Source organism: Pinus tabuliformis, chromosome X, assembly GCF_031772625.1.
Source record: "Pinus tabuliformis cultivar Carrire ecotype Pingquan chromosome X, CPIR1, whole genome shotgun sequence".
Classification (NCBI taxonomy): Eukaryota; Viridiplantae; Streptophyta; class Pinopsida; order Pinales; family Pinaceae; genus Pinus; species Pinus tabuliformis.
The window spans coordinates 1,518,417,894-1,518,431,933 of NC_142308.1; the positions used below are offsets into that span (position 1 = coordinate 1,518,417,894).

General features: G+C 38.7%; 1 protein-coding gene across 1 annotated transcript; it reads right to left on the reverse strand.

Moving 5' to 3' along the window:
• Positions 1-1,115: 1,115 nt before the first annotated feature.
• Positions 1,116-13,471, reverse strand: LOC149145825 (GTP-binding nuclear protein Ran1B-like). Its single transcript, XM_089452571.1, has 5 exons — positions 13,301-13,471; positions 1,693-1,925; positions 1,404-1,583; positions 1,237-1,314; positions 1,116-1,185 (listed from the first exon to the last, which is right to left on the reverse strand). The coding sequence occupies exons 1-5, from the start codon at positions 13,469-13,471 to the stop codon at positions 1,116-1,118; spliced, it is 732 nt and encodes a 243-aa protein (XP_089308697.1).
• Between the last annotated feature and the right edge of the window lie 569 nt (positions 13,472-14,040).

A 14,040-nucleotide genomic window follows, 5' to 3' on the forward strand; every position in this document is an offset into this window, starting at 1 on the left:
ATAGCCTTGGGGGACTACACGAATCATCGGGTGGAGATCCTGTCAATTGCTAACAGGTTCGAGTCATGGAGAACTGCGTGGGAATCATCGCAGTCCTGCCCAACTAGTTAGGTAGTTGTACGGCTATAGGACTTGTTTCATGCAAGTTTTAAAGTGAGCCATTATGTGAACGTACATAAGAATAGGAATTGCAGACCTGTCAACCGTATAGAGAATAACTCATGTGTTGACAATTATGTACACATGATACAGGATCGTCAACCTTATAAATTAAAAAAAAATAATTTTGCAGCGGGATATATGACATGAGCTTAACATGGCCACCCATATATAAATGCAATGTCCAGCCAGCATATTTAATTACTGTCAACTTTTCAACAGCGTGCCATCTTATAAAGCTTTAATATCTACTTCAAATGGGAGTCAGAAGTTTGGATTTAAGATGCTACCTTAGCTTTGATAAGCGTTCCATCTCCCAGTTTTACTATAGTTAAAGAAGAATTTGTAGACTGTTGAATGGAAACAACTTTAGATTTAGATAATGCGAATCTTTATGCAAAAATCAATCGAGAGCCCAATTAATGAAATGGCGATACCTTTATGTGTTCGACAGACAACATACCTACAAGAATACCCAGGCAGGCTTGATAGCCACAGTTATCAACTATGTAAACCAATTTCAGAGTTAAAATAAATCCTCAGACATAGCTAGAATTTTCAGAGAAAGTTTTAACAAGCCATAATATATTACAAGCAACAATCCTTGCAACTAGCATTTCCCCCAACAGTACACAACGAAAGGCACTTGATCATTCTTGAAATATTTGAAGAGTACAAAAAGTTCTTGTGCAAAATGTGTAAGAGTATATAACGGAAAAAACTGTCTTAGCATATAAAAACAGCTTTGTAATGGAGTTGAACTAAGATAGCTCAGCCAACTCCACCGATAAAAACATCTGCACAGTACCCAAATCACATATAGAGAGATGCGATAATGCTATTCTAAGCCCCAAATACAAATCAGAATTAAATGTCGGAACTCAAGAGAAAACTCCAATGATACAAAACTAATTGAATCTGCCAATCCCTAAATATGCAAAAGCATCTTAACAAAGCTATTCAAAAGCATCACCATCGTCATCTGGAAGGGGTTGGGCCATAGCTGCTACAAGTTCTACCTCGTACCTGACAACATAAAAGATTGTAAGCCAAAGTTTCAAATAACATTCTACTTACTGCTGCTGGGTTGCAAGGTCTATCTGAACCTTAGGAGGAGCAAGAGCAGGTGACTCCACAAAATGAAGGTTTGGATCCCTATAAAAATAACCCATTATAGAATCAATGCAAATTTTTTAATATAACATTCATATTAGGGAGCATCAGAAACTAGATTAAAGGCTCACCCTGAGAGCTTTCGTGCCAAGTACAGGAATGGCTTCTCAAAGTTGTAGTTACTTTTTGCAGATATCTCATAGTACTGAAGATTCTTCTTTCTATGAAAAGTAACTTGCTTAGCTTTCACTTGCCTATTCTTCACATCAACCTTGTTTCCACAAAGAACAATAGGAATGTTCTCACACACCCTGAAATTCACAAAGATATTTAGCTAATCAGTTCAGGCAGTTGTGCCACCACACAATTAAGGAACCTTCATTTCTACTTAGAGATCCAACCCCTCTGTAAAAGAGATACCTGCAAAGATCTCTGTGCCACGTTGGGACATTCTTGTAAGTCAATCGTGCAGTAACATCAAACATGATAACTTCACATTGCCCATGAATACTGCAACAAACAAAATCCCAATCAGTAAATAAGAAGGAAACAAATAAATGCTTAGGCAAACTCGAAATTAGACGAGTGAATGGAATCAACTCAAGACCAGCATTACTCAGTAATGGCTTGCAGCCTTTGGGCCAAGCCCCTTTCTTTAAGAGACATAGGTGTATATAATTAGAAAAAAAAAAAAAAAAAAACAACGTCTGCTTGCCGCAAACTATATCGACCCTAATCTAAGGCAGAGATTATTGCAGGTTGTGTTAAGATGTGGTAGAGCATTTCCTCTGTAATAAGGAAGGCCAGAAAGCGGAGTGGCACAGCTGGAGACCTACTCTGTGGACATTATCTAAGCCAAATGGAACACCCAAAAAGGAAAATTGGGTTTGGAATAGAATGGAACAGTAGGTTGGTAGGGTTATTATCTTGTTCACATTTTAACTCTTTCCAGCATACAAGTATTAATAACTTGGAAGCAATCAAGAATTAATTCAAAAGAACACTGTAATTGAGGGGCAGGGTTTGGACCCTCTCAACAAGGGAGGTTGTAAGCTTAGGGGATAAGACCCTCTTTAGTCAATTACATAAAACATCATATAAATTGTATAGGAATTTGCAGCTAAACCAAACAAAAAACGTGACACAGATAAAAGCTGTGCAATACTATGAACTCATAAAACAAAAACGAGTACAAATTCCTGTACAGAAAGGCCGCGGTGCGGTAACCTTTAAACAAGCACAAACGAGGAAAAAATATTTTGTCGTTAACAGCAGTATACCCTCACAATAAATTATAGTCCAGTAAACAAGAAGCCTAATATGCCGTGAGCAAAATAAGCACAGGTGTGCGTTAAAACAAATATACAATTACAATTGTCTGAGCAGAGGAATTGCAGTCGGACATCCAAATTCAAGAGTCTAAAATTACATTTGTCATGTCCATGGTAACTGGAGCTTGGAGGGAACGAATAACCCTCCCCACCCTGGTTCAATCAAAAATAAAGGTGACCTAGAGGGTTACCCTCCTCTAAACACAAGAAAAACTTTGAAGCAAAATAGACATAGCTACGGCCGGTAGGATTCCCCATACCTAGAACTCGGAACAGAAAGGGGGTGGGGTTTTCCTTAGTCTTTAGGCCGTGTGAGGAACGATGCCTAATCTGTACAAGGAGCAACCCGAATAGCACATGTTAGACAACAATAGAAGTAATGCAAACCGCAGTAAAACAAAAACTCAAGGAATTTATCCTCGTGCTTGCCAAGACACTTACCACTAAAGAAAACTTCGGCCAACGAATGAAAAACACTTGTTCAAGTGCTGTAGGAGGACCCCATTGCCAAATAACCTTGCAGATGCATGATGCATGAGCATAATCAAGAAGTTTATCAGTAAATCGAAAAGAACGCATAGCCAAAAGGTTACAGAAGGAACAAGACATTGTGCGGTTATCTACCTAAAGGGTTTGGAAACAAATCCTCCGGCAATTGAACAGGGTTTGCGAGCTAGGCTCTCCGAGACGGAATGCATGGACTGAACCAGAGCAAAGCCGCAGAGAAATTTCCCAAAAAAATTATCCCATCACCCAAGGCAAGCGTTAGTTTAGGTGGCAGCTCGCGGAGACGATCTGCGACCGTTGGATTACGAAGTGTGCCCTCCACCGTTGATGCAAGGCGAAAAGACTGGACAGCCTGCTGGCGTCGTACAGTACGAAGCAGAGTAGGAGATAATTCTCACAGTAATGGATAAGGGGTGCCACGTGATGGCTAAAGGGCAAACGTAAAGTGACCCCCGAAACCATTGTCGCGTGGTTAACATGCGTCCAAACCATATTACAGAGATTTTTATTAAAGTTAAAAAGAAGTACACCAATCCCTTAAACCATACCCGTATGAAAATTGACGTGCATAAAGTGACATAAGGTAAATGAATCATAGGAAATTGTATATATAATTCCAAAGGGTAATCCCGGGTATGTAAAACCTTATGACTATATATATATATATATAATTTATTCTTGAGAAATGGGGTTATGACAGTACATCATGAGATTGTGGTCTTAACCAGATGTCTGGCAAGGCCAGGGGCTCGTTTGCCTTGTAACCGCTTTAGAGGCCAGAAAAGAAATCCAAACGCCTTGACTGTAGGTTTTCCAAAAGCCAATGCGGATAAGGAAACATCAACATTAAATGCTTTATCCTACTTCTATATGATATTTTCTTGGGGAGCTTACGCTTTCATAATAAATTTTATTGCAATACATGTTTTGCTATGTATCGTCACTCATTGTTCAGGTTGTGGCGTTGGGGAATTACATAATTCATATTGTGCTGACTAAGATTTTCCACGTGGAAATAATCCTTATACCCTCTCTTGGAGCATTGTGTTTATTACATTGGTGAAAACATTGGTTGCATTAGTGGCAAATATTCACTTATGAAGGCAAATCTAGTTAATCCTCCTACATATGCTTAAAGCAATCAACGGTGAACATTGTCGCATCCTCAAGATCGATGAAACCTCAGAAGCATCATATGCATGATGTTTATGCTAAGACGAGCCCCAAAATGCGATTTAGTCAAAGTCCAGAGTACTTCCAAAAGCTGAATCAAAACCGCCGTGAGCGTCAAAAATAGACTCAACAAAACCACTTATAGGAATTCGCTAAGAAAAAGTAAATAAGAGAGACAAAACTAGTGATAAAAAAAAAATTGTTGTTTTATAAACCCCGCCAATTTGCTAAATGCCAAATTATTTATCTGCCATATTGGTGAATTCTCCACGTAGAACGATACAAGTAATAAACATCACAACGCTGATGTCATTAAGAGATATATGATAATAAGGCAGAGAGAAAAGAGGTGTTGGGCACACGGGAGAATGTGAAAGACGAGAGACGGAGAGGCTGCTTTAAGGCAAGACGAGTTTTTAAAGAAAAAAACTTAATAGGTTGCATGTGTTAACCTTAATGCATTAAGGTTATTAAAATTAGTGCTTATATTTAACGGAAGTGATAATATACATATACATTAATATTAAAACAATATAATGGACACCATGTAATTCATATAACTCGTTAACATAAAGTATATAATGGGTTGAGGTTATAATTAATATTTATGGATGACTATAATTTTTTATTAGAAAAAATAGGATTTATAGGATGTGGTATTATGAAAATATATTTAAATTAAATTTTAAAATTATAAGTAAAGGTTTAGATATATATATATATATATATATATATATAATGAGTGTTATTTTATATTATATAAAACATGTATTAAGTATGGTATAAAAATGACTCACCAAGTTTTAAGGAATGAGAAGGAATTTATATAATGTGGATTTAGTCATTTAATAAATTAGATAATAGACCTTAAATTTATTTAATTATTATTAAAGTATTATGTTGAAATGAGTAATAAAAATTGAATTTTTTTTATTTAATATTAAAATATTATGTTGAAATTGATAAGTTGTTATTTTACTTTATTATTTATTGGAAGTGTGAATATTTATATTATTATTATTTTTAATATATTGTGTGTGTGGTATTTTGAGTTAGTAAGAAATTTAAGTGTAAATTGATTATCGATAAAGAATTTATTGTCAAACATATTAGGCATACCAAATCATTCATTGATGGTAATGGTGGTAGTGGTTCCAAGCATTTCAAACTATAAACTAAAGATTTAACGAGTGAAAATTAAGGTGGAAGAATCCCTAGTCTAACTTGGAGATGGATGAATCTATGATAAAAGATATCAAGTGGGAACTTGATGAGATAAGCCAAGATTCACAATGAAAATCATGCAAGTGATGGATAAATCACTAGGGGACAACAAGCACATCATTTCAATTGTGGGGACTTGAACCCAAGCTGCTCTACTAAGAGCCAAGTATCTTGACCTACTGGGCTACAATGGAAGCATAACAATGGATTAAGCCTTCATGCAGGTGGATTAAGCATAACCTAAGACTTAAATAAGGATGACCTCATGTATGTGTTCCATTTGGATAAGCACAATATGTATAGTGATCATGGAATTTTAACATGATATTGATGATTTAAATGATTGTACAAACGATAGTATATTAACATTGAATTTGACTCAAATGTCCTTAGGGAAGGAAGAATATTCGACAAGAGGTTAAGGCTCAAGATGATGAGACTCATTTGAAATTTAATGATGTACTTCGATGAGTATACCTATGATGTAATGGTTAACTTACTAATAGAAAGAACAAGAAATGTATATTGAAAAATTAATTGGTACCTTGATGAAAACATGACACTAATAGTACTCATGGGATAACATAATCCTATTCAGGGTTGGACCACATCCTCACATAGATCCTAGAGGGATGTTGAACTGTTTATACAAGTAAATGAAATTAATTCATGATGAGAATGCTTATAGTGTATTTTTGTTCTATATTTGATAAGTATTGAGATGATTCTCATATTAACGATGTTTCGTGATATGATGGTATGTGGTAAATGTATATAGTTCTAATGAGAGGTTAACGATGTATATGTGGTGCTTATTTATTTATTTGTTATGATAATGATGTTGAATTCTCATGATGGATATGATATGCATAGGGATCATGATGTAAATTGACATGTGGTTCATTTATTATGAGATGTCATGATATATCCTTGATGCTGATATGTTGATGTTATAACTTATGAGAGTATTTTATGATGTGAAACATGGGGTAATTGCATGCAAATTTTATGACATTCAAGAGTATGCAGATCTTTACTATTCAAAATTTTGTGATAACAATCACTTTATGTTATTAGGATGAAATGAAAGTGTTGGCATTTGGACTATTTCTCTGATACTATGATTATAACTAATGCATTGATTGCATGTTGAGATATGGTGATTGATAGGAAATCCACGAATGGGATGAGAGGGCCGATTTATTTGATGATCTCATGGGTGCCCATACCTGCGAGGGAGAATATGTAACACCATATGAACCGGGGACAACCGAAATCAACACTACATATGCTAGTGGTTCTTTTGTATTGTATAGCTCTTGATGGATAGCTCTTGAGGGGCTATGGGACCATCTTGAGAGGGGTAGCTGATGGTTCCCTATGCTAGGTCAAGTGCTTGCAATGGATTAAAGATCAACTTCTGCTACAAAGTCTCACGAGGAATATGACTATGTAATAACTGCACCTGAAGAATTGGAAGTCAAAGTCTAGGACTCATTATAAAGAAGCGGTTCAAACAATAACCACTAAGTTTTGAATGGGATCTAAAATTTGACTTTCTCAAAATTGAATGAAGTTGGAACCACTCTGAAACAACTCGAAACAATTAATGTTAATATTAAAAATTTAAGTAAAAGTTGAAATTATCCTTATCTTTCCTTTTCAAAAAGGAAAGATAAGGAGAATGTCAACTTTTACTTTAACTTTAAAAATTAAATATTACCATTATTTACTAGGGTTAGGTTTTGTAGGGCCCTCGAGTTAACAATTTTTTTTTCCTTTTCAGTATTTTTTTATTAAAAAATTATCTATTGGTGGTCATTAGCTATGTTTCACTACATTCTTCAGAATTGGTCAGTTTATTAGAGAACTAGTGAATTTGGTGTTTTAAGGTCAGTTCAATACAAGACCGACCTTAGCCAATGTGAACCACCAAACTAGACTAGTACAACTCTAAAACCATTGGGACCAACCAATTCCACTAGTTCTAGGCTAGTTCCAATAAGAGTTTTCCCTTCTCATCTTCCTCTGAAGTCGTTTTGTTGGATCCTTTCAGGAATGGTGATTTGGAAAGTGCCATAAACTGTCGAATTGTTGTGAGCACCTAAGATCATAAGTAGTTAAGCCTTGGAAAACAGGAATTTACAACGACCTAGTATAGACATCCCAAAGGATATTTAGTGAGGATGTGAATGCAAGGAACTATTACAGACCTCCCAAGATACTTAGTGAGGACGTGCATGACCAAAAAGCATAAAAAAAATATCCACCCTCAAAAACCATGCCCAAAACATTGAAGTGTGGTGCAAAACAAATTGATGGTAGGCTATTAATGCTACCAACAATCATTCGCTCTCGAATTTCACAAGAAGTTCCTAATCAAGCTACCTCCTCCACTATGGTTATAGCAAGTTCTTGCAACTGTGTGAGCTACAAGAAATTAAAACTACCTTTGAATCTCCACCAATTTTAGGGGACTTGACTTCTCTTAATGCCCCAACTATTTTGGGTTGATTGATTAGTTAACTAGATGATCACTGAGTTTGACTGAAGTCCCACTACTTAAATGACCTTCCACTAGTTCCTCCAAAAGTTAGAACTAGTTTAACTAACAACAACCTGAGATAATTGACCTTTATTGCCACAAGTTAGCAATCACATATGTAGAATCGAACTCTAACTCCTCCAACTTGAATTTATTGAGTAAACTAGGTGACACAAGCCATGTCACACAAGTTAACATCATCTAAGTTGTCCGTTGATGTGGAAATTTGAATTTTTTCAATTTAATCAAGAAAAATCAAATTGAAAATTTCTTGCTGCATTTTTCAACACATAGTTCATTGGAATGTATTACTTTCACTAAGAACTTGGCATAGTTCACATGTTAAGTTCATAAGGTTTTGGGCTGATGTGGTTCTATGTGTTGTGTATATAAATAATAGGTGTCCAACTCTTGCTATTAGAAACAAGACTCCCTATGAAATGTGGTATGGCCACATTCCTTCGGTGAGGCATCCCAGGGTTTTTGGTTCCTCATATTATGCCTTCATACGTAAGGAACAGATAAAAAAACTCAGTGCAAGGAGTCACAAATGTATCTTCTTTGGGTACTCATACCTCCAAAGCATACCATCTCTATGATGAAGTGAATAAGAAGTTTATAATATCTAGAGATGTGATCTTTCTTGAGTCTTCCAAGATTGACAATGTTGTTGAGTGGTAGCTTAATTGTTTGGATATATTCGAACATGCAAAGTATTTTCAAGAGTTTGATAGTGAGATTCCACATCTCCTTCTCTTAGCTCTATAATTTCTATGAAGAACCTTGGAGAAATCAGGTTGAAGGAAATTCCTTCACCTGCTTTGTCAGGAAAGAGCTAAGGGACTATTGGCAGTAGGTAGCCAAATTTGACAAGCGGTGAGGGTACATGCAAGATACAAAGCAAGGATTAATGCAAAGGAGTAATGCAGAGGAGTGTACTGACTACATACATATCATCAAACATCTTTCATCCCACTTAGGATGCCTTGCATTGTGCCTGGTTAGTCATAAGATCATGTTGGTCACAACCTTAGTAGCTTAAATAAACAAGTGGTAATACTCTTCATCTTCTAAGCTATGTAATAAACAAGTGAAAGGGAGAAAGACACGTAGATCAAACACATGGAATTACTTTTAGTTATTGCAACCATGAATTTCATTGAAGACAGAATGATACGACAATGATAAGCAAACTTTTAAGGTACATTAAGAGGTGTATTTCAAAAGACGTGCTTTGTTTTCCATACCTAGCCTCCAAAGGGTTATGCATCAGATGGAGTCTTCATGCGATCCTAATATTCTATCATAAGTTGGGTTTCTTGGTATGCTTATTTTTCTCCTCAGCTCCTTGAGAGTCATCTATCATGTCATCTTTCTTCATGGCCCTACTTGGGACGAGGCCCTGGGAGGACACATCTATGAAATTTCAGGCTTCAAGGCGGACTAGGTAGTTAAGGGACAAAACTGCACAGTTTTTGGAGACAGTGGGTTCCGGCTGAGGGAAGGACACTGGAGGAAACCACTGCGCATTTTTGAATGGTAAGGGAGGTTGGGATTTCTGTGCATTGCACGGTTCGAACAAGCAACGGAAAAGCTTGAGGGTTACATATGTGAAGTCTGTAGTTCAGGAAAGTTGGATGAGGCTAGGTTGCTAAGGAAGCTCCGAAATTTAGCTAAGTGTGGGATCAATGGAAATTATGTGAATAGTGATAAAGCTTCACTACGATCGCACACTTGAAAACTTATCGATACAACATAGACCATCCAGAATATATAACACATACTTCACTTAATGCAACAACCTTTGTGGCAGCTTACGGCAAGTGCGGTTTCGATTATAGACTTTGGGAGGATAAAGGTGACACTTGTGTAAGAGTGTGTGAAATGAGTGTTAAACATGTCTCATTCTCATAAATATTTCCCCTTGAGCAAAACAAACCTCCCTTTGCATGACAAGCGATTACCCCCATGCCCAAAGATGACACATTCTATGTAAAGATAAAAGCATAAATGACTCTTAAGATCAAAAATGGGAGCTTGAGATCATCAACTTACCAATAAGTGACTAAGGAACGATTGATCACAATATCCATAGTAGTCTCTGAAATTTAAGTGTGGGCCAAAATTTTGGAGGGTGTTGCAGCCTCTACAACAGAGCCTTCACCTTCTTGCTAGCTTCGTTTTCAACTAGTGTCTTGAATTCTACGAACTCAGAGAATGTCTCATCTTTATTCCAGGTGAAGAAGATCCAACACTTCTATGAGAAGTCATCAATTAAAGTGAAAAAATATTTGTGTCTGACAGTGTAGGTTGTTGAGAAAGGTCCATAAACATCATAGTGGATCCTTTCCAGGACTGCATGTGCTTTGTTGTCCTGAATGTGGATTTTATGTACTTTTGTAATGTACATCCTTTGCATATATACTATTGCTTAAGTGCTCCTTTAGAGAGGCGAGTTCCATATACCTTGATTCCAAATTGTTGCTATTCCTCCTGAGGCTCCTCTTGCCTCACTAATGCTTCCTCTATATTGTCTCTATTGCTCAATGACTTTATTCATTTCCTTGTGGTTTTGTTTTGTTTCTTGTAACATAATAATTCCTGGCTTCTCAGAAATGATAAGATCCCTTAGGGCTGCTACCTTAGAGGGGTGCCCAAGTCCCCTGATGTTCCAAGATAATATTTTCATCATTGGATATGCGGTATGCGGGGAGGTGCTCGACCCCGTTGGTCCTTGTTGATTGCTTTTTTGTCATGCCGCCCCAGGATATAAGTTTCTATGGGTGTCTACGTTCCCATTGCTATGTCCTTTTGCGCGTTCTCATCCCTGTGCTGCTTAGCAGATTTCCTGCTTGGGCCAGGTTTCTTGGAGGGTTCACTAGAACCCCTGTGATCTTTAGATGAGCTTCTGGTGATTCTGTTGAGGGGAGGATCAACAAGAGGCTGAGAGGACATAGTAAGAGGCAATGAGGATTCGATAGTGTCTTGGCGTTGGCTTTTAGGGAGAGGGGGCTCCTAGGGATCAAGAGGAGAGTGGGCGGATGAGGGGTCTTCTTCCTCCAAAGATTTGAAGGGGTTTGATGTAGAGGGTAATGGCTGAGTCAAGATGGGAGGGGGGGAGAAGGATGCAGCTTGGATTTCAGGGGGAGGCTTTGGTTTTGGGCCAGACTGTTTGGGGTTTGCTTTCTTTTTTTTGACTTGTTCCCATGTGTCTTCACTGGCTTCAACATTTTCATTCATTTCATTTAATTCTATTTTACTACACCTATTAGCAAAATGACCATATTCATGGCATACCTTACATTTGAACGAGATTTGTTCGTAGTCCAGCTACTGAATATGGGTCCATTGATCCACTTTGATCTTGATTGCTTCCGAAAGGCCCTTTCCTAAGTCGACTTCAACACAGATCCTTGCACATGCGTGCATGTTGTCCTTTGGTTCGCATCTGTCGATGTATTTTCCGACAGTGTTCCCAATGGCTTTGACCGATTCATCTCCCCAACAATGAAGAGGGAGATGGGGCAAGCGAACCCAAACTGGGACTGCATTAGGTATATCCATTTCTGGGTCGAAGTCAGGGGACTATCTATTCAGATAAAGACCTCTTGAATCCATGAAGTAGGGACCATTTCTGAAGATGAGATTCCGGTCTTCTTTGGTTTCAAAGAGGAATGTGTAGTAACCCCTTCCACAGAATCTTATTGCAATTTCTCCTTGGATGTTCACATTCCTGTTGCGCTCCACCCATTTCTGTACAGCTTTGGGAGAGGGCCACAGGCCAGCAAAATTGTCCAACCAGACCTCTCTCTGCTAGAGAGATCGCTGCCTTCCTTGGGAGACTAGGGTGAAGGGAGATATGTGGGATGTCAGCAAGTTTCTTGATGAACTTTGAAGCTATGGGTTTGTTTTGGATGGTAGCATTTTCAGAAATGAGAGAGGCGAAGATCTCAGCCTGGTCTTCATTGTCTTGCATCTGGGAGGGGCCGATCCCAGCCATGGAAAGGCCAGAAGGGAGCTAGTCGTAGCACTGGCCGGAGGAGGAGTGCAGAGCCTGACTACGTGGGTGCCAAGGAGGAAGACCGGAGGCCCAACAGCAGGGGATGCTAGGTGGGAGGCCTGCGGAGGGCCACATGAGGCGAGGTTGTAGGGGCGCGGGAGCTCCAGTTCAAAATCTTGCACGCGATCAAAAGGTCGACATTGGAGCTTGTACATTTTTGCGCCTTCTGGTGGTGTGAAATTTCTCCATGTCTCTGTTATCAGGTTATGAAAATCAGGGTGATTCAGCCAAAAGGCTTCAAAGCGAAAGGGCCTGCGAACATTGTCTCCTAGTCTTTGCTAGTGAAGCCTAATAGGCCAATGGTCTAAGCCAGAGAGTGGCAATATAGAGGCCAAGAGATCCTCGCCAAGATGTATTGCATTATCAGAGATCAGGAATCTGTCTAATCGAGATGCAATTTGGAGGGCATCTGCATGCTTTTTGTTCCAAGTATAAACTCCATTGTTGAATTCCATATCTATAAGCCTGTTGTTATGAATGCAGTTTTTGAAGTGCGTGCTTTCACAGTCCAGCTTGATCCGTCCTCCTTATTTTTCCTCCAATCTTGTAATCATGTTGACGTCCCCTCCTATGATCCAAAGTGGGTGGGATCTTTTTGAGTTGATCTGAGTTAGGGTGTTCAGTGTGTCTACTTTGATTGTTGCCTCTTGGGGAAGTAGATAATAGTTAAGTGTCCATGAACACTTGTCCCTATTAAATGAAACTTGGCCTGAATAAAGTGCTTACTGGCATGTATGTTGGTAAGTGTTATAGCTCTATCATCCCAAACGATGGCTAGCCCTCCTGAGGCTCCCATGGCTTCCACCGCCACTTCTTTGCTTCCTGGCCATGCTTTGGCAAGGATCTGATCCAACATTGTGGAATTACAGTTGGTCTCCTACAAGAAGAGAATTTGAGGCTTTTCCTGTTGTAGCATGTTCTTTATTAATCATCCCTTCCCCGAGCTGTTGAGCCCTCTGATGTTCCATGAGATGAGCTTCATGATTCACGATTGGGAAGGGGATTATAGTATTTGGTGAGCTTGGAGTATCTTCCAGATTCCACCAGCATCTCCCCTATGTGGATGGTTCTCTGAAGATCAGTTTTCCATCCTCGTTTCTTGTTGTCTTTGAAGATATTTCTTCCATCCCACTGACTACCAGTTTGGACGCCTAATGATCTTTGCTTATGTGCTCTTGAGATAATTACTTCTAATTTCTCTAGCTGTCGCTCAGGAATTTTGTCATATTCCTTTTTCTTACAAGCCTGTTCAAGTCCCAGTATATCTAGATCTCCGATGTCGAAGCTCTCCGGTTCCTCTTCCATGTGCTGTACTATTTCCTGCTCTGCCTCTGAATCATCTACAATCGTGAGCTGCATCTAAGTGCTATCTACCTCCATACCTTGAGCAGTCCTTTTCTGCATGTTACTGGGAGAGGGCGTTTTGGTGTCCGCGGGTTGCTTAGAAGTGAGGGATTTCTTTGAGCTTGATGGAGCAGAATGGGTGGAAGTCTTAGGAATGGCTTCAGGTTGTTTCTGATTATCTAAAATATGAACCTTCGGCTAGAGAAGGATTTCAAAGTTGTTGCTTGTTGAAGGCAAGGAGGTGCTGGTGACAGGTTTTTTGACTAAGGTAGAGGGCTTTTTATGGGTCTTTTTGTGATTGGGAACTTTTGTGAACCCATCCGGGTCGGATTTCTCCATTGAAGGGGTGGTTGTGGATTTCATATTGGAGGGACAATCTTGAAATAAATGGCCCAGGGCGTGGCATTTTCGATAGCGGAATGGTACATGCTCGTAATCTATTATTTGTAACCATTCATAATCATTATGGTAGAGGCTTACTGTTTCCGGGAGAGCTTTGCTGAGGTGCATGTATACACAGATCCACGCATAGGAGGTGTATTGCTTCAGCTTTGTCTCCTCTGCCACTTTGATGAATTCACCTA

Excerpts from the sequence above, each read along its gene's own strand:
- LOC149145825 (XM_089452571.1), bottom strand. The coding sequence starts at position 13,471 with ATGCAGCTCACGATTGTAGATGATTCAGAGGCAGAGCAGGAAATAGTA. Across the intron at positions 1,584-1,692 it reads TGGCACAGAGATCTTTGCAG|GGTGTGTGAGAACATTCCTA; the intron begins GTATCTCTTTTA and ends TGTGAATTTCAG. Across the intron at positions 1,315-1,403 it reads TTGGCACGAAAGCTCTCAGG|GGATCCAAACCTTCATTTTG; the intron begins GTGAGCCTTTAA and ends TTATTTTTATAG.